Below are 26,534 nucleotides of genomic sequence, written 5' to 3'. Positions count from 1 at the left end.
AAATATATCATAATGTGGAGATGCCGGTGTTGGACTGGGGTGAGCACAGTAAGAAGTCTTACAACACCAGGTTAAAGTCCGACAGGTTTGTTTCAAATCACTAGCTTTCAGAGCACTGCTCCTTCCTCAGGTGAATGACGAAGTATGTTCCAGAAACATATATATAGGCAAAGTCAAAGATGCAAGACGATACTTTCGACAATAGAACATTGCAGCGTAGTACAGGCCCTTCGGCCCTCGATGTTGCGCTGACCTGTGAAACCAATCTAATGCCCATCTACAATTCCATTATCACCCATGTGTTTATCCAATGACCATTTAAATGCCCCCAATGTTGGCGAGTCCACTACTGTTGCAGGCAGGGCATTCCACTCCCTTTCTACTCTCTGAGTAAAGAACCTACCTCTGAAATCCTATATCTATCTCCCCTCAATTTAAAGCTATGTCCCCTCATGCTAGACATCACCATCCGAGGAAAAAGGCTCTCACTGTCCACACTATCTAACCCTCTGATCATCTTGTATGCCTCTATTAAGTCACCTCTTAACCTTCTCTCTAACGAAAACAGCCTCAAGTCCCTCAGCCTTTCCTCATAAGATCTTCCCTCCATACCAGGTAACATCCTGGTAAATCTCCTCTGCACCCTTTCCAATGCTTCCACATCCTTCCAATAATGCGGCGACCAGAACTGCACGCAATACTCCAAATGCGGCCGCACCAGAGTTTTGTACAGCTGCAACATGACCTCATGGCTCCGAAACTCAATCCCTCTACCAATAAAAGCTAACACACCGTACGCCTTCTTAACAACCCTCTCAAACTGGGTGACAACTTTCAGGGATCTATGTCCCTCTGTAACCTGCAATATCCTTCCGCACTGTCCACAACTCCACCGACTTTAGTGTTACTCACCCATCCTTCTATGTCCTCCTCCAGGTCATTTATAAAAATAACAAACAGCAGTTGCCCCAAAACAGATCCTTGTGGTAGACCACTAGTAACTGAACTCCAGGCTGAACATTTCCTATCAACCACCACCCTCTGTCTTCTTACAGCTAGCCAATTTCTGATCCAAATCGCTAAATCACCCTCAATCCCATGCCTCTGTATTTTCTGCAATAGCTTATCGTGGGGAACCTTATCAAACACTTTACTGAAATCCATATACACCACATGAACCGCTTCACCCTCGTCCACCTGTTTGGTCACCTTCTCAAAGAACTCAATAATGTTTGTGAGGCACGACCTACCCTTTCACAAAACCGTGTTGACTATCCCTAATCAAATTATTCCATTCTAGATGATTATAAATCCTATCTCTTATAATCCTTTCCAAGACTTTGCCCACAACAGAAGTAAGGCTCACTGGTCTATAGTTACCGAAGTTATCTCTACTCTCCTTCTTGAACAACGGGACAACATTTCCTATCCTCGAGTCTTCTGGCACTATTCCTGTAGACAATGACGGCATAAAGATCAAAGCCAAAGGCTCTGCAAACTCCTCCCTCGCTTCCCATAGAATCCTAGGATAAATCCCATCCGGCCCAGGGGATTTATCTATTTTCACACTTTCCAGAATTGCTAACACCTCCTTGTGAACCTCAATCCCGTCTAGTCTAGTAGCCTGAATCTCAGTATTCTCCTCGACAACATTGCCTTTTTCCTGTGTGAATACTGACGAAAAATATTCATTTAGCGCCTCTCCTATCTCCTCGGACTCGACGCACAACTTCCCACTACTGTCCTTGACTGGCCCTACTCCTACCCTAGTCATTCTTTTATTCCTGACATATCTATAGAAAGCTTTAGGGTTTTCCTTGATCCTACCTGCCAAGGACTTCTCATGTCCCCTCCTGGCTCTTCTTAGCTCTCTCTTTAGGTCCTTCCTGACTAACTTGTAACTCTGAAGCACCCTAACTGAACCTTCATGTCTCATCTTTACATAAGCCTCCTTCCTCTTGACAAGTGATTCAACTACTTTAGTAAACCGTGGTTCCCTCGCTCGACCACTTCCTCCCTGCCTGACAGGTACTTACTTATCAAGGATACGCAGTAGCTGTTCCTTGAACAAGCTCCACATTTCCATTGTGCCCATCCCCTGCAGTTTTCCTCTCCATCCGATGCATCCTAAGTCTTGCCTCATCGCATCATAATTGCCTTTCCCCCAGCTTGCCCTGCGGTATATACCTATCCCTCTCCATCGCTAAAGTAAACGTAACCGAATTGTGGTTACTATCACCACAGTGCTCACCTACCTCCAAATCTAACACCTGGCCTGGTTCATTACCCAGTACCAAATCCAATGTGGCCTCGCCTCTTGTTGGCCGATCTACATACAGTGTCAGGAAATCTTCCTGCACATATTGGACAAAAACGGTCCCATCTAAAGTACTCAAACTATAGCGTTTCCAGTCAATATTTGGAAAGTTATTAAAGTCCCCCATAACAACTACCCTGTTACATTCGCTCCTATCCAGAATCATCTTTGCAATCCTTTCCTCTACACCTCTGGAGCTTTTCAGAGGCCTATAGAAAACTCCCAACAGGGTGACCTCTCCTTTCCTGTTTCTAACCTCAGCCCATACTACCTCAGTAGACGAGTCCTCATCAAACGTCCTTTCTACCACCGTAATACTGTCCTTGACTAACAGTGCCACCCCTCCCCCTCTTTTACCACCTTCCCTGAGCTTACTGAAACAATTAAAACCCCGGAACCTGCAACAACCATTCCTGTCCCTGCTCTATCCATGTCTCCAAAATGGCCACAACATTGAAGTCCCAGGTACCAACCCATGCTGCAAGTTCACCCACCTTATTCCGGATGCTCCTGGTGTTGAAGTAGACACACTTCAAACCACCTTCCTGCCTGCTGGTACACTCCTGCGACCTTGAAATCTTACTCATGATCTCACTACTCTCAACCTCCTGTACACTGGAGCTACAATTCAGGTTCCCATCCCCCTGCTGAATTAGTTTAAACCCTTCCGAAGAGCATTAGCAAATTTCCCCCCCCCCAGGATATTGGTACCCCTCTGGTTCAGGTGTAGACCATCCTTATCAAGATCCCACCTACCTCAGAATGAGCCCCAATTATCCAGTTATCTGAATCCCTCCCTCCTGCACCATCCCTGTAGCCACGTGTTCAACTGTTCTCTCTCCCTATTCCTCGTCTCGCTAGCACGTGGCACGGGTAACAACCCATAGATAATAACTCTGTTTGTTCTAGCTCTAAGATTCCACCCTAGCTCCCTTAATACCTGCCTTACATCCCCATCCCTTTTCCTACCTATGTCGTCGGTGCCTATGTAGACCATGACTTGGGGCTGCTCCCCCTCCCCTTTAAGGATCCCAAAAACACGATTCAAGACTTTGAATGCGAGCATTTTCAGGTAATTAAGTCTTTACAGATCCAGAGATAGAGGTAACCCCAGGTTAAAGAGATGTGAATTCTCTCAAGCCAGGACAGTTGGTAGGATTTTGCAAGCCCAGGCCAGATGGTGGGGGGTGAATGTAATGCAACATGAATCCAAGGTCCGGGTTGAGGCTCTACTCGTGTGCAGAACTTGGCTATAAGTTTCTCCTCGGCGATTCTGCGTTGTCACGCGTCCTGAAGATGACTTGGAGAACGCTTACCCGAAGATCAGAGGCTGAATGCCCTTGACAGCTGAAGTATTCCCCGACTGGAAGGGAACATTCCTGCCTGCCGATTATCACGCAATGTCTGTTCATCCGTTGTCGCAGCATCTGCATGGTCTCGCCAATGTACCATGCTTCAGGACATCCTTTCCAGCAGCGTATGAGGTAGACAACGTTGGCCGAGTCACACAAATATGTACCACGTACCTGGTGGGTGGTGCTCTCACATGTAATGGTTGTACCCATGTTGATGATCTGGCACATCTTGCAGAGATTGCCATGGCAGGGTCGTATGGTGTTGTTGCTGTTCTGAAGGCTGGGTAGTTTATGTGGATATGTTTCTGGAACCTACCTCTTCATTCACCTGAGGAAGCAGCTGTGCTCCGAAAGCTAGTGATTTGAAACAAACCTGTTGGACTTTAACCTAGTGTTGTGAGACTTCTTACTGGAAATATATCGGCATTCTTACATTGTTGCTGGGTCAAAATCCTGGAACTCACTCCCTAACAACACTGTGGATGTACCTATACCTCAGGGACTGCAGTGGTTCAAGAAGGCAGCTCACCCCCTTCTGAAGGGCAACTAGGGATGAGCAATAAATGCTGGCCTAACCAGCGATGCCCGCATCCCGTAAATGAGAATAAGAGGGAGCGGACTGTAACTGTATACATGGTGGGGAGGGATTTGTAATTATGTACATGGTGGAGGGGGCTGTGATTATGTAGATGGCGGGATACCTTTGCAGGAGGAGGGGGTTTGGGGAGTCCTTCTATCCTATGAGCAGTTGTGTAAACTTTAATCTATGCAATGGATAATAAAACAGACAGTAGGGAATCATGTGGAATTGGACAGCTGTAATTCAGCAATGGTCCCACACCTCAGCCTCTCAGACCTACACATCTTCTGTATCAACTATTATATTCTTGCAGATTAACACAGTTGTGAGTGGGGCTCTGGACAGACTGCACTATGAGAAAGACCCATGTGTGAAGTATGATATTGGCCGCAAACTGTGGATCTATCTGCACCGGAACCGGAGTGAGGAGGAATTTGGTGAGTCCACTGTTAATCAGGTTATTTATCTCAGTCAGGGGCAGCAATCTGTGTGTGTGTCTCTCTCTCTCGCGTTGTTGATGAGCAAGTTTCACTTTGCCACCTCTGAACATGGTTAACCCATCCATCTTGTGGGGAGAATGAAAGATGAGTGAGGGTCCTGTCCTGATTGCCATCTAGTGATGTTGCTGGAGAGTGAGGACTGGACCAGACCCTGCTCTGATACACCAACAATCTAAAGTTGGACCGTTCGTTAACATTAATTGTCTCAGTTCTTACATGAGGAATGTCCATTTGGGTAATGCATCAGCGGTGTAGGATGGAAGGGCAAAAGGAACCACAGACCAGCAGTGAGGTAAACTGAAACTGCCCTCAAATAAAACAGCTTTTCCTGAGATTATTGCATTGGCTGGGGAGACTCACTGAAGTGTGTATGCCCTTTCACATAACTATTGGGCATTAAACTACTTGATGTCAGTAGGCAGCACTCTGTCCTCACTGTCCGCTGTGTGTCCAAGTCTCACTCCAGAGACATGAGCACAAAGTCTGGACTGAAACTTCAGTTCTGCCCTCTCAACGCACAACAAAAAGAACAGAAAAGTTCATCGTCATGGTGTAACATTTGATTATGTTAGGTTGACATCCTTCCATCTGCAAAAGATGAGCGGAATGCAGCCTCTGAATTGGTGGGAACAAATGAGTCCATCCTGATGTCCGAGCCAATGTTTATCCTACAACCAACATCCTGTTTAATACCAGAAATGGGCAAGTTCGCTTATTAGGAAAGGCTGGAAGCACGAGGTTTGTATCTGCTGGAGTTTAGAAGTGGAAGAAAGACTTTAAGACCATAAGACATAGGAGCAGAATTAGGCCGCTGGGCCCATCGAGTCTGCTCCGCCATTCAATCATGGCTGATATTTTTCTCATCCCCATTCTCCTGCCTTCTCCCCATAACCCTGATCCCCTTATTAATCAAGAACCTATCTATCTCTGTCTTAAAGACACTCAGTGATTTGGCCTCCACAGCTTTCGGCGGCAAAGAGTTCCACAGATTCACCACCCTCTGGCTGAAGAAATTTCCCCTCATCTCTGTTTCAAAGGATAGTCCCTTTAATCTGAGATGGTGTCCTCTGGTTCTAGTTTTTCCTACAAGTGGAAACACCCTCTCCACGTCCACTCTATCCAGGCCTCGCAGTATCCTGTAAGTTTCTATAAGATCCCCCCACATCCATCTAAACTCCAACGAGTGCAGATCCAGAGTCCTCAACCGTTCCTCATACGACAAGCTCTTCATTCCAGGGATCATTCTTGTGAAACCTTTAAGATCCTGAGGGGTATTGACAGGGTGGATGTGTAGAGGATGTTTCCTCTTGTGGGAGAATCTAGAACTAGAAACTACAGTTTAAAAATAAGGGGTCACCCATTCAGGGCAAATGTTTGAAATGTTTTCGAAAAGGGTTGTGAGTTTTTGGAAATCTCTTCTTAAAAAGGCAATGCAAGCTGAGCCTTTGAATATTTTTCAGGGGCGGCCTGGTGGCACAGTGGTTAGCACTGCTGCCTCACGACGCTGAAGACCCGGGTTTGATCCTGACCCTGGGTCACTGTCCGTGTGGAGTTTGCGAGTTTGCACATTCTCTCCATGTTTGCGTGGGTCTCACCCCCACAACCAAAGATGTGCAGGCTAGGTGGATTGGCCACGCTATATTGCCCCTTAATTGGAAAACAAAATAATTGGGTACTCTAAATTTAAAAACAAAACAACAACAAAAATTGAATATTTTTACGGCAGACGTGGATATATTCTTGATGAACAGGGGGATGAACGATTACTGGGAGTAAGTGAGAATGTGTATTTAAAGTTACAATAAGATCAGCTATGATATAATCTTTTATTGTCACAAGTATGAAGTTACTGTGAAAAGCCTCTAGTTGCCATATTCTGGCGCCTGTACGGGTAAACCAGTACAGGAATTGAACCCATGCTGCTGGCCTTGTTCTGCATTACAAACCAGCTGTCTAGCCCACTGAGCTAAACTGGCCTCTATTCTTATTGAATGGCAGAGCAGGCTCAAAGGGCCGAGTGGCCTACTCCTAATTTGTTTGTTCGTATGTTGGAATGTACAATTTCACTGAAATTCTAGGGCCTGTTTCGTGTTTGTTCAGGAATCCATTCTGTTCAATGTCAATCCTGTGCTCGCTGACCACTATTGGCACCTAGTCTACCCGTGCCTCAGAATTAAAATTCCCATCCTTGTGTTCAAATTCTCCCATGGCCTGCCCCTCCTCATCTCTAATCTGCTCCAACCCTACAGCCCTTCAGGAAATCGATGCTCCTCCAAGATTGGTCTCTTGTGCATTCCTAATCTTAATCATTCCACCATTGACAACTGTGCCTTTAGTTGTGCCAAGGTCTTAAACTCTGGAATTCCCTCCATACACCTCTCTCCCTCCTTCAAGACACATTTTAAAACCTACCTGTTAGACAAGGTTTTGGTCGCATGTCCAACTATCTCCTTTGGCTTGGTCTCAATTTATATGTCTGAGATAATGCTCTTCTGAAGCTTGCTGGGACATTTGATTATTGCCATCCTTCCATCTGCGAGAGTTGATGGGAATGCAGCCTCAGAATTGGTGAGGTCAGATGAGATCATCTGCACTTTTGATGGCTGAACAAGCCAATTCTGGAAAGGCAAAATCTGTCACAGGTACCACTCGCAAAGTTATCTCTAGCTGGTGGTACAGGATGATCTCAGCTTTGTTCACAGGGCTGCCGACTGGTCCCTCATGGTAGACTAGTACAAAAGGTGAAATCACATGGGATCAGGGGTGAGCTGGCAAGGTGGATACAGAACTGGCTAGGCCATAGAAGGCAGAGAGTAGCAATGGAAGGGTGCTTTTCTAATTGGAGGGCTGTGACCAGTGGTGTTCCGCAGGGATCAGTGCTGGGACCTTTGCTGTTTGTAGTATATATAAATGATTTGGAGGAAAATGTAACTGGTCTGGTTAGGAAGTTTGCAGATGACACAAAGGTTGGTGGAATTGCGGATAGCGATGAGGACTGTAAGAGGATACAGCAGGATTTAGATTGTTTGGAAACTTGGGCGGAGAGATGGCAGATGGAGTTTAATCCGGACAAATGTGAAGTAATGCATTTTGGAAGGTCTAATGCAGGTAGGAATATACAGTGAATGGTAGAACCCTCAAGAGTATTGAAAGTCAGAGAGATCTAGGTGTACAGGTCCACAGGTCACTGAAAGGGGCAACACAGGTGAAGAAGGTAGTCAAGAAGGCATACGGCATGCTTGCCTTCATTGGCCGGGGCATTGAGTATAAGAATTGGCAAGTCATGTTGCAGCTGTACAGAACCTTAGTTAGGCCACACTTGGAGTATAGTGTTCAATTCTGGTCGCCACACTACCAGAAGGATGTGGAGGCTTTAGAGAGGGTGCAGAAGAGATTTACCAGGACGTTGCCTGGTATGGAGGGCATTAGCTATGAGGAGCGGTTGAATAAACTTGGTTTGTTCTCACTGGAACGACGGAGGTTGAGGGGCGACCTGATCGAGGTCTACAAAATTATGAGGGGCATAGACAGAGTGGATAGTCAGAGGCTTTTTCCCAGGGTAGAGGGGTCAATTACTAGGGGGCATAGGTTTAAGGTGCGAGGGGCAAGGTTTCGAGTAGATGTACGAGGCAAGTTTTTTACACAGAGGTTAGTGGGTGTCTGGAACTCGCTGCCGGAGGAGGTGGTGGAAGCAGGGATGATAGTAACATTTAAGGGGCATCTTGACAAATACATGAATAGGATGGGAATTGAGGGATACGGACCCAGGAAGTGTAGAAGATTGTAGTTTAGTCGGGCATCATGGTCAGCACGGGCCTGGAGGGCCGAAGGGCCTGTTGCTGTGCTGTACCTTTCTTTGTTCTTTGTTCTTTGACTGCATTGGAGTTTATGAAACCACATGTCATCGTGGTGGTGAATTCCTGCCCATTGCTGGTGTCGTCATTTGCATCGATCGTCAGCTAGAGTTTCCCGCTTGTCACTTGTTGATGTTGAAGTCTTTCATGTCTCTTTTGACAGAATACTTGAATCGAAGATTTGGGCTGGTCTCTTCGCATAGGCTGCCTCCCGATCTAGCATATCCTTGGAGATACAGCCTTCTTCCATCCTTGCACATGCCCAAACCAGTGCGGTCTTCTTTGCTTGATAAGCACTAGCATACTTGGCATGTAGGAAAAGGTCTACAGTAAGAAATAATGGGGGCTTCTAAGAAAGGCACTGAAATTCACGTGGATGATTTAAATATACATATAGTTTGGATGAATTGTATCAGCAAAGTTAGCCTTGAGCAGCATAATCTGGAGTCAACCAGAGAGTCGGTTATTCTAGACCCGGTAGTGTGCAATGAGGCAGAAATAATTAACAAACTGTAGTAAAGGAGTCTCTCAGCAACAATGATCACAACATGATTGAATTTCACCATCAGTATGAGGAAGAGAAGACTGGAGGTGTGAAAACAGAGCTGGCTGAGGTGAATTGGGTGTCTAGGTTCAGGGGTAGGTCAGGAAAAATGGAATGGCAGACATTTAAATAATTTCATAATGTTCAGCAAAGTTACTTTCCAGTGAGAAAGAAAAGAGTCCAGGAGACTAATGCACCATCCTGTGGCGATCTAAGGAATTAAATACAGTATCAAACTGAAGGGGAAAGCGTACAATTCTGTGAAGGTTAGTCATACGTCAGAAGATTTCACAGAATCTAAAACCAGCGATGTCTGAAACATCAATAAAGGGGGAGAAGTTAAGAGTATGAGAGGAAGTGAGCAAGAAATGTAAAAACCGCTAGCAAGAGTTTCTACAGGTGCTTAAAAAGGAAAAGAGTAACCAAAGTGAGTGTGAGTCTACTAGTGAGTGAGAATGGGGAATTATTAATGGGAAATAAGAAAATGGCAGACACGTTGAACAGGGAATCTTTGTATGTCCTCACTGTAGAAAACACAAAAGAAATACTTGTAAATCAAGAGATGAAAGTAAGGCGGAGAACTTAAAACGATGAGAATCACCACGAAAAGCATACTGAGAAAACTATTAGAACTAAATGCTGACAAGTCCCCTGAAGCTGATAGAGTTTATCCTCGGGTTCTAAAATAAGTGGCTGCTGTGTTAGTTGATGCATTGCATTAATTTTCCAAATTCTCCCTGATTCTGGAAAGGTTCCATCAGATTGGAAAATAACAATGTAACCTCTTTATTTGAGAAAGGAAGATGATGGAAAGCGGTAACATAAAGGCCAGTTAGCCTGACATCTCTCATAGTGGAATGCTGGAATCTGATATTAAGGGGATTATAGCAGAGCACTTAGAAAATCATAATGCAATCAAGATAATGCAATCAAGCAGAGTCAACGTAGTTTTGTGAAAGAGAAAGGGCGGCAAAGTGGTTGGGACTGCTGCCTCACAGCGCCAGGGACCCGGGTTCAACTCCAGCCTTGGGTGACTGTTGAATTTGTACTTTCTCACCTTGTCTGCATAGGTTTCCTCCAGGTGCTCCAGTTTCCTCACACAATCCAAAGATGTGCAGGTTAGGTGGATTGGCCGTGATAAAAATTGTCCCTTGTTGTCCAGGGATGTACAGGTTAGGTAGATTTGCCATGCTAAATTTCCCCGTCGTGGCCTAAGGTTATGTGGGGTTACTGGGATAGGGTGGGGTGTGGGCCTAGATAGGGTGCTCTTTCCAAAGGTAGGTGCAGACCCGATGGGGTGAATGCACTGTACGGATTCTATGAAATCATGTTTCACTATTTTGATAGAGTTCTTTGAGAAAGTAACATGTCGGGGAACCTGTAGATACAATGTACTTGGCATTTCCAAAAGCCAGTTGATAAGGTCCACAGCAAATTAAGAGCTTGTGGTGTACAGGGTAGCACATTATCATGAAAAGAGCATTGGGTGACAACCAGAAGGGTAGAGATAAATGGGTCATTTTCAGGTTGGCAAGCCTTCAGGTTGCAGCAGTTGAGTGCAACAAGGATCAGTGTTGTCCTTCAATCATCTGAATCAGTGATTTGGATGAAGGATCTGAAGGTATGGTTGCTGATGACACAAAGATGGGCAGGAAAGTAAATTGTAAAGAGATGAAGACTCTACAAAAGGATTGGATGGATTAACTGAGTAGGCAAAAACCAAGGCAGGTGGAGTTTAAAGTGAGCAAATGTGAGTAAAAGCAGTACTGTATATTATTTCAATGGGAAGGATTACAAAACTCAGCGGTGCAGAGGGATGTGGGTGTCCTGGTATGTGAATCAGAAAAGTTTAGAGGTATAGCAGGTGAGTAGGAAGGTAAATGGAATGTTGTCATTTATTGCCAGGGCAATGGAATACAAAAGTTAGGAATGCCTTGCCACAGTTGCATACAGTCTTGGTCTCCTTGAGAATGGATACAGTTGCTATTGAAGCAATTCGAGAAGGTTCATGATGCTGATTCATAGGATAAAGGGTTATTTTGTGAAGAAAGGTTGGGACAGCTTGGGCCTATACTCATTGAAGTTTAAAAGAATAAGGTGATCCAATGAAACATGTAAGATCCTGAGAGGATCCACGCTGGGATCCCTTATGGGAGCGACTAGAACAAGGGGACACAGTTTAAAAATAAGGGAGCACCCATTTACGAAAGAGATGAGGAGAATTTTTTTCTCTAAACGGATGATCAGAGTTTCCCCCAGAAAGCAGTGAAGGCTGGATCATTGAATGTCTTTAAGGCTGAATTTGATGGTTTCTTGATTGATAAGGGAGTCAGAGGTATATAGGGATGGCCAGAAAAGCAAAGGGCTGCCACAATCAGATCAGCCATGATCTTATAAATGGCAGAGCAGGCCTGAGGGTCCAACTGGCCGCCTCCTCCTCCTAATTCATACACCCATTTATATGTTTGAGAAAGGACTGCTTCATTGGGGGGTTTCTCTTTCCATGTGATGCGGAGAGTGCAACTTCGACCCTGGAGATGTTAGTTATCCAAGCTTTGCTGACATATAGCAATGTGCTGAGCAGGCAGGCCTTGTAGATCAGCATCTTGGTCCAGCGAATCAGTTCGTTATTTTTCATTAATAAAAACAAAATGCTGGAAAACCTCAGCAGGACTTGCAGCATCTTCTGGACTGAAATCTAACTTTGTTTTTCTCTCAACCGATGCTGCCAAACCTGCTGAATTTATCCAGAATTTTCTGTTGTTTCGGATTTCCAGCATCTGCAGTATTTTGCTTTTTTTTGCTTGTTTTTCTGTTTTGTTAATTGGAAACAGTTGGTGCTGCCTTCCCATTGCTGAGCTCCTCGCCAACAGACAGTTTTTCTGTCACCAGAGACGCCAGATAGCAGGATTTGCTACTGCTCCCTGTGGTGTGGTTGTTGAGGAAAACACACTGTCTGTTAACTGCAGTTTTCTTGACTCTGAGGGGAACCATGGGACAGACAATTCATGAGCCATTGGAGATGGTCTTCTATCTGGGCATTGAGATTATATCTTACCGATGGATGAACAAGTGCAGCATCATCAACATATCAAAGGTTCCGTGATCAGGACATGCTGCACTCTAGACTTTTAGTCTTGATAGGTTGAGGGGTTTTGCATCTGATTGTGTTTGGTGTTACGGTCCTTCCATGGCAGCAGGGGAAATATAGGACGCAAAAGGCTAAAAGCAGCGTACGGGCTAAGGCAGAGCTACACTCCATTCTTCATGTCAGAACTGTCAGAAGTGGATTCAGCGAACTGAATGGTGCTGTGGATGTTATCATAGAGGGACTGTATGAGACGGCCAGGTTTGGGAGAGCTATTGATTTTATGTCATATCGAGTAGAGGCCTGTCCTGCTCAATGTGTCAAATACGCTCAGATCCACACAAGCAAGGTAGAGAGGTGTTTGCTGCTCTCTGCACTTCTTTTGAAGCTGATGGAGGGAGCAGATCAAGATCTTTGTTAATGGTGCTATGCAAGTTGTTTGTTTGTTAATGCAAGTTGTTGTAAAATCAGAAAATGTTAGAACTCGTCAGGTTTGACAGCATCTGTGGAGAGAGAAACAGTTAAAAAGTGTAAAGGGGTGCCCCTTCTCAACAAAGGCTGACATAGATGACACAATTCTCCATTCCTACAGTGTGCCAGCCCAACCTTAGGCAGATTGGGGAACAGAGTTTTTGAGGACCAGTGTTTACAGTCATGGTTAACAATGCAGCAGTGATTTCTGTGCCCTTTTAAGCTTCAAAAAATTAGACACCCTACAGTGCAAGAGAAGTACCACTAGTGAATCTTTGTAAGATCCTCTAAATTCAGTGGCAGGCAAGGTGGGGGGGCAACCAGCAGTGTCCTCTCCCAAACCAATGTACCCAGCATTGAGGCACTAATCACTCAAAACCTAGCTCCACTGGGCTGGACCTTTTGCTCATATGACTGACACCAGACTCCTGAAGCAACTGCTCTACTCAGAACTCGATTGTAATAGGTAGACCTCCAGGAGGTCAACGGAAACACTTTTAGGATGTCCTCAAAGCATCCCTGATGAGATCAACCACCTTCCCTGACCCAAGGGGGATTCTGGCTTGTAATTGACCAAAATGAAGAAGGTTTACTTTGGAACGAACACATCGAGAGACTTTGCCAGAAACATGCAGAGACAAAGTTTTGGTGTGGAAGCGAAATTACAAACATTCCAACGGTCCTCTGAGCACCACTTGCCCAGCATGTGGCAGAGTCTACAGATCATGTATTGGATTTGGAAGCAATCTCAAAACCCATGAAAGTGGAGGGACTGACTAAGAGGAAGTGAAAGAAATAAAAGAGAACATGAGAAGTGGAGTTATCATCTGCTATTCAATTTTTTAAAAAGAGTTAGATGTTATGATCTGAAGTTGTTGAGTCCGGGTGGCAGTCAAGTGCTTAATTGAAAAATTGTTCCTCTAGTTTCGGTTGCCATTCATTGGAACATCGCTGGAGATTGAGGATAGAGTGACAAATGGGTGGTGAATTAAAATCACAGGTGCCTGTTTGCTGACTGAATGAAGATGTTCTGCATAATGTTCAACCAATTGGCATTTGTTCTCTCCAATACACAGGGAACCACATCTTGAGCTGCGAATACTAAATTGAAAGAACAGGTAAATTTGTTGTCCTGTCTGAGGCTAGGTTCTTCCTGGTGTGATTACAATTGAATCTTCTATATCAGTGATCCCCAAGATTTGAATAATTATTTCTGGACATTGAGATCAAATTCCATCGATGGGCAAAAGCTCCACTGTCTTATGGGTGCCTAGGTAGATTTGAAGGCTAAGGGAATAAATCCTGACAAACAATTTGGAGGGAAGCCCAAAGGAGGACTGATGAGTAAAGATGTAATCTCTGGAAACTCCTGCAACCAGCCAATGCCAAACCTCATGCTTTGTATTCCTTTGGGCTGAACCAAGGAGGATGAAAGGGGGACCTTGACATTGGCCAGCCTAGAGTCTCCATTTCACCCTTGGGAGGACACTGCAGATTTGTTGTACAGCATTAACACAACATGGGAGACTTCTGGTCCCGAGTGATGAGGCCAGCTTGATTGGTGTAGAGAACGGGTGCTACTGTTTGTGCCTGATGGTGGGAGGACCATTATGCCTCACTGGTCATTCTCTGCCCACCTCAAGTTGGGTAGTCCCCAACTAATAAGGTGCTGACCCGCCACAGTCCATCTGCGTCATTGGTGCTCGGAGCTTTGAGACTGCTCAACAAGTGAACAGAATCCATTGCACCAGGCAAACAAGCAAAAAGAGCGAAGTTTCCAAATCTTTGATTGGCGAGCGGCAATGTTCGGATCATGTGCATGAAGAAAACAGGCATCTGGCAGGGAAGAGTTCAGAGGAAATATGTGAGCAAGATATAGGCTTCACTGTGAGGAACTCCCTACTCTCAACGTTAAGAGTTCAATGGTTCAGAATGTATTCTCTTCTTCCGCCTCTCAACTCAAATAGAGCCAGTTAACCTCACCAGTATCTGCTCTCCACCATAGAGGTAAAAGATCAGGGACTGGATTCTCTGCCCCGCCGCACCACATTTCTCCTTCAGCCCCACCGGCGGGATGCTCCGTTACACCGGCTAGTCAATGGGATTTCCCATTGTGGGGCAGCCCTACGCCGTTGGAAATCCCCCGGGCTGCTGGCAAAACAGAGCATCCCGTCGGCGGAGAATCCAGTCCCAGTTCTGTGAGCAGCTTGACACTTCTACCAGCATAATTCCGAAGTCAGAACATCTTTGCATACTGGGGAATTTCAAAGCAAGAATGGGCACGGACCATGAGGCATGTCCCTTCCTGCCTTGGACATCATGGTCTTGGAAAGATAAATAAGGACAGAGACTACCTTGTTAGGCCAGCATCTTCTTTCAGCACCACCTGGATCTGAACATCACCAAATGGGATTCTCTGAACAGCAGCCTCAACTCACACAGCTACCACAGCATTGACTGTGATACAGATCATACCCTGGTATGCACTAGCGTGAGGATGAAGCCATTACATTTTTTAATTCAAAGCAAAAATGTTATTGTATCAGCTAGGCTGCCTTCTCTGATCAAAACCAAGTTACTCAACTTAATTGAACAGACATTCCAGCGTGAAAGCAAAATGGAACATACTTTCTACATACCATCTACAAGCTCACTTGCTCAAAGAGCAGGAAAACGCTGACCACCCCAGGCCAAAATCATTGTGATGGAACCTGCCATTGAAGACAAGCAGCCCGCTCTCAATAGTTACAAGAGATCTGAGCAAGAAAAGTCTGAATGCGCTAAGAGCGATTCAAAGTAAAGTCCAACAGATTTCTAGGCAGTGTGCCAGTGACTGCTGGTTACAAATTTACTAGAATACCTCGATGTCCTTTGACAAAGGTAATATCAGGAGCTTGTGTGAAAGGATCAAAAGGGCAACAGGTCCTTCAGCAAAGGAAATGGCTCCACTGAAAACAAAGGCAGGAAGATCATCAGTTACCGCAATAAACAGGTGGAGAGATGGAACACTACCTTGAGTTTTTTTCTAAGGGCAACACTCTCACCAAACAGTCACTGAAGAAGCTCTAAACACATCAGAAAGCCAGCTTGTCCATAGTGGAGGAGCGTAACAAATATATTGACTGACTTTCCATGGACAAAGCCCCAGGGGCTGATGGTATACCACCTGAACTCATCAAAGACAGGAAAGCAGCACTCCTTCAGTGTCTGCACAAACCTCTGTCTCTGCTGAAGGGGAGGCGGCAGTGGGAGGGCCCCAGGATTTGCGTTATGCGAAGATTGTGGCCCTGTACAAGAACCAGAGTGACTGCAGAGATTGCAACAACTATCGAGGCGTTTTCGTGTGGGATAAGCTTTTGCCCTTGTAATCCTTATCAAGTCCTCCTCCGAAAGTTGCTCTATACTGATGATGCTGCACTAATATTCCATACTGAGGAATACCTTCAGCAGCAAATGGACTAAGTCTCATACTCCTGTAAAGAGTTTGGTTTGGCCATTTGCATCAGAAAGACAAATGTCATGGTTCAGGAGATGGTCATATCATCACCTATCAGCACTGACATGTGATGCTGGAGCTTCACAATCACCAGCAATCTGTCACCATGCTGAAATCAACCCAGGCATTGCAAAAGCTGCAGCTGTTATGTCCAAACAGAGTAAGAGAGTGTGGAACAACAAACTGACTGGGAATACCAAACTGAACCTATCAACCCTGCACCTTCTGTGCACTCTTGTACATAGGAGGAAGAGACCATTCGGCCCTTCGAGCCTGCTTTATCATTCATCATGATCATGGCTGACCATCAAGTTCAATACCCTGATCCGACCCCTCCCTCCAATATCCCTTGACCCCTTTAGCCCCAAGAGCCAAATCTAACTCCTTGAAATCACACAACATTTTGGCCTCAACTACATTGTGGTAGTGAATTCCACAGATTCACTACTCTCTGGGTGAATAGATTTCTCCTCACCTCAGCCTTAACGTGGTAAAACCTGGATAACATACCAGGCAGGAAAGTGTGCTGAATAGTTCCCATCTTCACAGTCTCAGATGTATCCTCGACATCTCTTGGTAGAACAAGTGACCAACTCGGAGGTCCTGGAGACTGCTCATTCTATCAGCATACGCTCATTACTAAGGCAATGATGTCTGCACTGCCACAGCCACATTCATCAACTGGATGGCAGCCGTATACCCAAAGACATTCTGTACAGTGAACTGGCCACTGGATCGCAACCTGCTTGGCGTCCATACCACTGCCAGAAGGATACCTGCAAGTGAGATATCATGTGGCCGACATCAACAGCTGGGAGGCAGTCAGTGACAGCAGTGACCTGTGGAGACCTGGCAGTAAAAAATAAAATCACAGACGAGGTTCTTCATTGTGCTGAGCTCAAGAGCATGGAGACCCCCCTTAAAATTCAACACAGATGGGGAGGCCATTTGGATCAGAGGAGCAGAAGTAGGTCATTCAGTACTCCAGGTGTGGTCTGACTGGCTGGAGGGGGATTGGAAGTGACAAGTGAACATTCAGCCTTTCATTGTCTTGTTAGGCATCTTGAGAAACCAGTTTCCTGGAAGCTGTGTTTGAATTCAGTTTATCTAGGTTGTAAGGAGCATAAATCTTCACTTGTCATTACATTCTTCCATTTCATTACATTCTTCTATTGACAAAAGGTACCATTTCAATTTTTTCTTGTGGTTTTAATGGTGGTTGATTCTTGTTATCCAAGTATGTCCAAGCTATAAGTGACATAATTGTTTTCTGCGTGTTCTCTCGTGAGATGTGTTTTTGGTGCCAGTTCGACATGGACATCTACAGAACTGATGGGGAAACTTCAAACCCTTTCTCTGGGCATGTTGGACATTACGAGTTTGACACAAATGACCCATGGTCCTCGAAGCACGCTGAACCAAATTTCAGTGCTTGTCACTCTTTAGTTGCCTGTAGTGTTTCCCAAGCGAGCTGGTCTGCAATGTAAAAATTTGTAATGCGCTTTGTGGGGCGGCCTTGTATCCTTTGTACTGACCACCTTGATAGTGTTTGTCCTGAGACAGAGGAAATCTGCTTGGGGATTCTGTACTCATACATGTGAGTGATAATTGCACGGAGCCTTGGTCAGACCACACCTGGAGTACTGAATGACCTACTCCTGCTCCTCTGATCCAACTGGCCTCCCCATCTGTGTGAATTTTAAGGGGGGTCTCCATGCTCTTGAGCTCAGCACAATGAAGAACCTCGTCTGTGATTTTATTTTTTTACTGCCATCAAATTCTCATGATGGAGTTCTCGTGTGTTTGGAGGAAGCGTTCAGAGCTTTGATGTGGTGGTTTACAACAGACCCAGGATTATGTCTTAATAATAATCTTTATTGTCACACGGTGGCTTACATTGCCACTGCAATTAAGTTACCGTGAAAATTGGTTTGTGCAGACTCGATGGGCTGAATGGTGTCCTTCTGCACTGTATGTTCTATGAAAAGCCCCTAGTCACCACATCCCGGCGCCTGTTCGGGTACACGGAGGGAGAATTCGGAATGTCCGAATGACCTAATAGCATGTCTTTCTGGCCTTGTGGGAGGAAACTGGGGGAAACCCATGCAGACACTGGGAGAACGTGTAGATTCCGCACTGACAGTGACCCAAGTGGTCATCGAACCTGGGACCCTGGCGCTGTGAAGCAACAATGCTAACCACTGTGCTGCCCACACCAGGTGCCATACACCAGGGTGGTAAGGACAGTGACTTGTTCGAGTTTGATTTTAATTTTTCTGGGGAATGATGTTCTTGCTAGTTTTCAGTTTAATGGCATGCTGCCTCCAGGCACATTTATGGGGTCTGGATGTGTGCACTTTTATCTTCATCAATAGGGGTACCCCAAGCAAGCACATCACCAAGGTGAAGAATTTTTCTAAAGCATTGAGAGCGACGCCTTCAGTGATTGTGCCCAGTGCGACATAGCTTGTGCCCAGTGCTGGCTGAAGCATAATCTTTTATCTGGGAGGCATTGACTTGGGGAACTACCTTTTTGGCAGGATTTGAAAATAAGTCGGATGATTCGCATGAATTATTCCTGGTGTTGGCTGTGCTCTGTTACTAAACAGTATTGGCAGCACTGGCTCCTTTTTGATCTACTTAACACAAAGGGAACTTTCAATTTCCTGTTGACGATTGCAAAAGGGTTTAGTTATGGGTCGAAGGATCAGACACTAGTAGTTAGGTGAAAACAGGAAATAGTGTAGCAACAGTCACTAAGACAAGACAGGACTCCCTCGGTCGGGAAGCAAGAAAGAGAAAGTGATGGAAAATGGGTGGCAAGCCCCTTTCAGAGATACCTTTTGTCAGTTTTTATTTGAAAAGACTGCAAAAATGTAACCACTATTTAACTTGTTTGTGAACTGGTCTGTTCTTGGACTGCCTTTAATAGCCTGCTGTTCCTGCTATCTGCTGTAATGATTTGATCTGTGAATGAACCTACTTGGTGCTTTGGGCTGTAATGAAAGTTTGTGAAGGAACTGATTCAACTGGTCGCCTGAAACGATGAGTGAGTGAGTGTTAGAAATGTAAAAAGAAACAGATGTGTTTGAATGGGACATGCTGAGCCTAGTTAGTTTGTATCAGGACTACGTTCAATCACAAGGGAATAAGGACTGTGGGTGCTGGCTTTTTCATTGGACACAATGAGAAACTGGAAACTAAAAGCAAAATGTTAATATTGGAAATCTGAAATAAAAACCAAAAAGCAAAACACAGCGGATCTGTTAACGTTTCAAGCCCAATATGACTCTTCGCCCGAACAGCCCAGAACAGTTCTAAAAAAGAAGCTGGGAAAACACAATGTTTACGAAATAAATGTCCGGGTGGCGCAGTGGTTAGCACTGATGCCTCACGCGCAGAGGACCTGAATTCAATCCCGACCCCTGGGTCACTGTCCATGCGGAGTTTGCACATTCTGCCAGTGTTTGTGTGGGTCTCACCCCCACAACCAAAGATGTGCAGTGTAGGTGGATTGTCCATGTAAAATTGCCCCTTAATTGGAAAAAATGAATTGGGGACTCTAAAATTTCTTTTAAAAAGACTAATAAACCCATTGCATTCAATTAATAGTCATGTTGTCTCCTCATTTAACCATTGTGATTGCTGTGGGGCCATTTTATCCTCAAACTATCGTGCTACCCCCAGCTCTCCCTGACTGCCCAGCAACACAAAAGCCTAATACTGCAAATGGGGAGAAATAAAGTTAATGTTTCAGGTAATTATCTTTCATCCTCGTGGCTTCCGTGAGTATTTCCGGAATTTTGTGTTTTCATCTCCCTGACTAGGTTGGTGCAGAACTGGTGCAACAACAAGTTTAGCAAATGGCGTTATTACTTACTGACGCAGCCCTCGCCAACGACCCTCCTCAGTTAACCGTACTGGCATGGCCTCCTGGTAAACGTCGGCATGAGCCCCTCCAATTAACCAGACCTTTGGTATTTTTAACATGTATGGCCACAAATGCTCCAAATTAATTTGAAATCATTAGGCGAGGGAATCTCAGGTCTCATATTTTATGCAACCTTGGGTTACTTCTGTTATATAGGATATGCGACACAGTGACAGATCATTTGACCCAGTGATTTATGCCAATGTTCATGTTTTACTTGAGCCTCCTTCATCTTTCTTCATCTAAATTTATCATCGTAACCCTCTATTCCTTATCCACTCCTTCAACGTATCTGCCGGATGTGGAAGCATTGGAAAGGGTGCAGAGGAGATTTACCAGAATGTTGCATGGTATGGAGGGAAGATCTTATGAGGAAAGGCTGAGGGACTTGAGGCTGTTTTCGTTAGAGAGAAGAAGGTTAAGAGGTGACTTAAGTGAGGCATACAAGATGATCAGGCGATTGGATAGGGTGGACAGTCAGAACCTTTTTCCTTGGATGGTGATGTCTAACATGAGGGGGCATACCTTTAAATTGAGGGGAGATAAATATAGGACAGATGTCAGAGGTAGGTTCTTTACTCAGAGAGTAGTAAGGGCATGGAATGCCCTGCCTGCAACGGTAGTGGACTCGCCAACACTAAGGGCATTCAAATTGTCATTGGATAGACATATGGACGATAAGGGAATAGTGTAGATGGGCTTAAGAGTGGTTTCACAGGTCGGCGCAACATCGAGGGCCAAAGGGCCTGTACTGCGCTGTAATGTTCTATGTTCTACTGTTCACTTCAACCACTCCCTGATTAGCGTGTTCCACATTCTCACCACTGTGTGGGTGGAGAATAGCTCAAACCCCAAGAATTTACAGTGTAGAAGGAGGCTATTCGGCCCATTGAGTCTGCACAGGCCATTGGAAAGAGCACCCTACCTAAGCCCATGCCTCCACCCTATTCCCGTAACCCAGTGACCTCACCTAACCTTTTGGACACTAAGGGCAATCCACCAACGTGCACAACCCTGGAAAAGTTTCTTTCAAAGCCTTTCAGAATTTTAAAGACCTCTATTTGGTCACCAAATCTTTTCTCAAAGAAAAGATATCCAGCCTGTAAGTCCTTTCTTGAAGTATATCCTCGTATCTGTGGTATTTAATTTTTGTACATCTTTTTGTACACCCTCTCCCATGCCTGTGTCCTTTTAGAGATGACTTGGATATTGGAATAAGGAGTAAAATTCAAAATCTGCCAATAATCTCAAACGTTTAGGTGTGGCGAATGGTGAGAATGGTACCAGGTGACGGTAACAGGACATAGGCTAGCAGAATGGAAAGACAAGTGGCAGATGGAATTTAATGCCGAGAAGTAATGTACTTCGGCAGAAGGGATAGGCAGAAGCAGTATAGATTAAATGGCATGATTCTAAAAGATGTACAAGTTCAGAAGGATCTCCGGTTCCTACACTGGCTGCTCCTTTCTTCAAGGTACTGATCATCCTGGGAGATTGATTGCCATAAAAGGCAGTCCCTTGCCAACTTGCAATTACTCCAGAATATGGACACTTTACCACCTGAGCCACCCTTCCCTTAGCCCAGGCTGACATTCCTGACAGGTTGCCAAGGATACTGGTGCTCATGAGTACAAACTATAGATACTTTGTATTCTTGATATTTCTTGAAATAGTTTAACTTCAGGATGATTGCCAATACTCTGGAGTTACCCGTGAACAGACAAGGAAGTCTAATCCATTCTTGGTCTCAATTATTACAGAACGGATTCACCAGGCCCAGGCTGCAGCAGCTAAAGCCAAGAAGGCGTTACAACAGAAACCTAAGCTGACAACCAAGATTGTGAGTATTATTTACTCAGGAGCTGAGAAGTGTTGTATCTGTCCAATTCAGATGCTTCAACCAGCTCCTTAATTAAAGTTTACCCAGGTGTCTTTATTGATGAGTAGAACAAAGTACGGGATACGGATATAATGTAGCACACTTTATTAAATATAGTTAACCCGTAAATTGCCCACTATACATAAAAGAAGCACACAGGATTCGACTATACTACCCGCAAAGGTGGTCTGGTAAGTTGTAGATCCGATCCCTGAGTCCCTCTGGTTCCTCTTTGCAAAGGTGATTCACACTGGCTGTTTGTTGCTTGCTTGCTTCCGTCTGGTCAGGTCACCTCACACACCAAGTCTTTGCTTTGAGTCTTTGCTTGTCTTCTGCTTGTCTTCAGCTCCTTCTGCCTCTTTAGCTTGCTCTGCTTACTCTTTTGCTTCTTCCGCTTGCTCTGCTCCTTCTGCCACTGGTGTCTCTGAGATGCCTATTTTTATCCCCCCACCCACTCGCTTTTCCAGAAACTTCTCTGACTTCCAGCCAATAAGGTCTCGGGAGGGGGGTCCCAGTAGCCAATGGTCCGGTTGATGACTGTTTGACAGGCCACCTGAGCCCGCCCCAGGTGTCCCACCTCTGGTGGCGTGGGCTGCACATGACCTGTTCCCATACAAGACAACAGTAGATACTCTCGGTGATGGAAAGTCTGGCTTGACCTGGGCTACGAACAACAGACTTCCTGAGGTTTGACTGCAGAATGATTTTAAAATGACCCCAGAAGATTCCTGACAACCCCTCCCTCGGTATCCCCCTTGGCCTGATTTGAGGTCAAGGGTTAGGGCCACTGGGGGTTGGTCGTGGGATTTGTTCATACTCAAGATTTCGTATGTTGATGTGACTTTCCCTTTCCTGAGAGTGGTAGCTGGCCTCTGTTGAGCATTAGCTCACACCACAATCCAATTATGCACGTAACAGCCAAAAATAGTCTAGATGCCTCATAGAATGTTAGGCTTTATCTCAAGAAAATGAATGACAACGCAGGCAGGGAAGTTATGGTTTGAGAGAGCTACTCATTTCTGGGCACTGCACCTCAGGAAGAATACCTTTGGAGGGAATGTGGCAAAGATTAGACAGGCTGATGCTCTAGCCGCGATGGTTACATTTTCAGGACTCGAGTTGCTTAGTTTTTATTCCCTTAAATTTAACAGATTGAGGATGACCTAATTGAGGTGTTAAAGTGTGAAAATGATTCAACAGGGTGGATAGAGAGAAAATAATTTGCCATGCTGGAGTAATCCAGAACAATCATTTTAAAATAAGAAAGCAACCTTTCCGGATTGAAATCGGGAAGCCCTTTTCCACAAAAAGGTTTGTGAAAATCTGGAACTTGGTTTCCAAACAGATGTAGATGCAGAGCTGTTAGAACTTTCGAGACCAAGAACTGGAGGTCTTTGGGTTTTTTAAAGTATTTTTATTGAGGTTTTACATTTTAGAGAAAATTGCAACAAAGTCATAAAATAATCCATTGCCACAAGCAAGACAACAGAAATGGCTCAGTATACATGAGTACAGAGAAACACAGGAGAACAACATCACAACTGACTCAATACAATCATTACACATCACTCGATACCTATACAGCTCCACCAAAGACTGAGGGAGAAACAGAATGGGGCCATGAAAAACATGGTAAAATGATGCACACCCTCCCACGCTGCGTCAGCCCACAATTACTGAGAGAAATCAGGATAAACTTTCTGCACCTTGTTCAGGTGCACACCGATATACAGCTCCCTCAACTCTAGCAGCACCAAAGGCACCAACGACCCACCGCAACCTCGTCTCCTCGGATACCAGACTTATCTGCACCCATGTAAGAACCAAGGACAGATGAATCATACCTGCCCTTACAAACGAAAAGTAATAAGTGAAAACCCCAGTTGTAAGGGGAATTACATATATATCCCACAATGCAACTTAACCCTAAACTAAGGCCCAGAGCAGAACCGTCATCATTCTATACTATTGTACAGAGAGGACCGGAAGCAACATGTTCGGATTATAATCAAATTTTCAGAGCCTCCCAAGAAAAGAAAAGAACAAAGGAAGAGCTGGAACTATTTGAACTAACCCACAGAATAACAAGGAATCAGGACCCAACCCTGGCTCCATATTTCCCTGGCACATGCTGAACACCCACCAATGAAGAGGAGAACAAGGCTTCAGATATGTAGATCATTGGGATGCCTTCTGGGGAAGGTGGGACCTGTATATGAGGGACGGGTTGCATCTGAACAGGAAGGGCACCAATATCCTGGGCGAGAGGTTTGCTAGAGCTCTTCGGGAGGATGGGAACCAGAGCTAAGGATCAGAGAATGGGGTAGCTGTTGAACGGGCAAAAATAGTATGTAGCGAGTCTGTAAGCAAGGATAGACAGTTCATAGGGCAAAGTTGCACTCAGTGGGATGGATTAAAGTGTGTCTGTTTCAATGCAAGGAGTGTCAGGAATAAGGGAGATGAACTTAGAGCATGGATCAGTATTTGGAACTACGGTGTTGTGGCCATGAAATGAAATGAAATGAAAATCGCTTATTGGCACAAGTAGGCTTCAAATTAAGTTACTGTGAAAAGCCCCTAGTCGCCACATTCCGGCACCTGTTCGGGGAGGCTGTTACGGGCCATTACTGAGACATGGATTTCACAGGGGCAGGAATGGTTGTCAGATATTCCGGGTTTTAGAGGTTTTAAGAAGAATAGGGAGGGAGGTAAACAAGGAAGGGGAGTGGCACTGTTAATTAGAGAGTGCATCACAGCTGCAGAAAAGGAGGTAGTTGAGGAGGGGTTGTCTACTGAGTCAGTATGGGTGGAAGTCAGAACCAAGAAAGGAGCAGTCAGTTTATTGGGAGTTTTCTATAGACCCCCCAATAGCAGCAGAGAGATGGAGGAACAGATTGGACGGCAGATCTTGGAACGGTGCAGAAGTAACAGAGTTGTTGTCATGGGTGACTTCAACTTCCCTAATATTGACTGGAACCTCCTTAGTGCAAATGGTTTAGATGGAGTAGATTTTGTCAGGTGTGTCCAGGAAGGATTCCTGACTCAATCTGTAGATAGGCTGACTAGGGGGGAGGCCATATTGGATTTGGTGCTTAGCAACAAACTATGCCAGGTGTCAGATGTCTCGGTGGGACAGCATTTCAGTGACAGTGACCACAACTCCTTGACCTTTACCATAGTCATGGAGAGGGATAGGAACAGACAGTATGGGAAGGTATTTAATTGGAGATGGGGAAATTATACTGCTATTAGACAGGAGTTGGGGAGCATAAATTGGGAACAGATGATCTCAGGGAGATGCACAACAATAATGTGTGGGTTGTTTAAGGAGCACTTGCTGAGAAGGCTGGATTGTTTTGTCCCACTGAGACAAGGAAGGAATGGTGAGGTGAAGGAGCCTTGGATGACAAGAGAAGTGGAGCTTTTAGTCAAGAGGAAGAAGGAAGCTTACGTAAGGTTGAGGAAGCAAGGATCTGACTCGGTTCTAGAGGGTTACCAGGTAGCCAGGAAGGAACTCAAAAATAGATGAGGAGAGCTAGAAGGGAGCATGAAAAAGCCCTGGCAGGAAGGATTAGGGAAAACCCCAAGGCGTTCTACACTTATTGAGAAATAAGAGGATGATCAGAAAGAGTGTAGGGCGAATCAGGGATAGCGGAGGGAACTTGTGCCTAGAGTCTGAGGACATAGGGGATGCCCTAAATGAATATTTTGCTTCAGTATTCACTAGAGAGAGGGACCTTGTTGCTGGGGAGAACAGCATGAGCCAGGTTAATAGGCTCGAACAGGTTGATATTAAGGAGGAGGATGTGCTGGAAATTTTGAAAAACATCAGGATAAATAAGTCCCCTGGGCCATATGGGATGTACCCAAGGTTATTACGGGAAGCGAGGGAGGAGATTGCTGCGCCGTTGGCGATGTTCTTTGTGTCCTCACTTTCCACTGGTGTAATACTGGATGATTGGAGGGAGGCGAACAACACTGTTCAAGAAAGGGAATAGGGAAATCCCTGGGAATTACAGACCAGTCAGTCTTACGTCTGTGGTGAGCAAAACACTGGAAAGGATTTTGAGAGATATGTTGCTTTTTTTACCTACTGTAAATATGGCAGTCAGTGAGTTTGCCCTCCTTCCTTTGGATATCAATATTCGATTGCTCAGAGTCGCCAGGTATCGAATGATACCACCACAAGGTTCAACCGGCTATCGATCAAAGAGCCAAACACCAGTTAGTTAGTTCAAGATCAAGGGTACTTTATTTACACACAATTAGTCATGCAACATAAACACTACTAGTTAAACTACACCTATCGACTAAGACAACCTGTACTTAACTTCAGGCACCCGGCTTAGATCAGAGGAACAATGGCCGTTGTTCGCTTCTGGATCTATCGAGTATGTAGAAGTAACTGCTGCTCAGCTAGGCTCATCCATCTGGTAGCGGGCGTTGAACTTGAACTTGCTTCTGGTGGTATTGCACTTGAAAGCAGACGTAGCCGGAGCGCCAAGTCCAAGAGAGGCTG

At 45.1% G+C, this 26,534-nt stretch overlaps 1 protein-coding gene across 3 annotated transcripts in view; it reads left to right on the top strand.

Moving 5' to 3' along the window:
• Window positions 1–26,534, top strand: part of nfrkb (nuclear factor related to kappaB binding protein) — a 166,239-nt gene that overhangs the window by 83,296 nt on the left and 56,409 nt on the right. For all 3 annotated transcript variants that reach the window (XM_072486848.1, XM_072486850.1, XM_072486847.1), the window contains exons 18-19: window positions 4,566–4,689; window positions 21,897–21,976. In XM_072486848.1, coding sequence (XP_072342949.1) covers window positions 4,566–4,689; window positions 21,897–21,976 — 204 coding nt within the window. The remainder of the gene's footprint in view (window positions 1–4,565; window positions 4,690–21,896; window positions 21,977–26,534) is intronic.

The sequence above is a fragment of the Scyliorhinus torazame genome, chromosome 21 (genome assembly GCF_047496885.1).
Source record: "Scyliorhinus torazame isolate Kashiwa2021f chromosome 21, sScyTor2.1, whole genome shotgun sequence".
Taxonomy (NCBI): domain Eukaryota; kingdom Metazoa; phylum Chordata; class Chondrichthyes; order Carcharhiniformes; family Scyliorhinidae; genus Scyliorhinus; species Scyliorhinus torazame.
The sequence above is the reverse complement of the archived record's forward strand: the minus strand, read 5'-3'. Positions and strand labels throughout refer to the sequence as shown.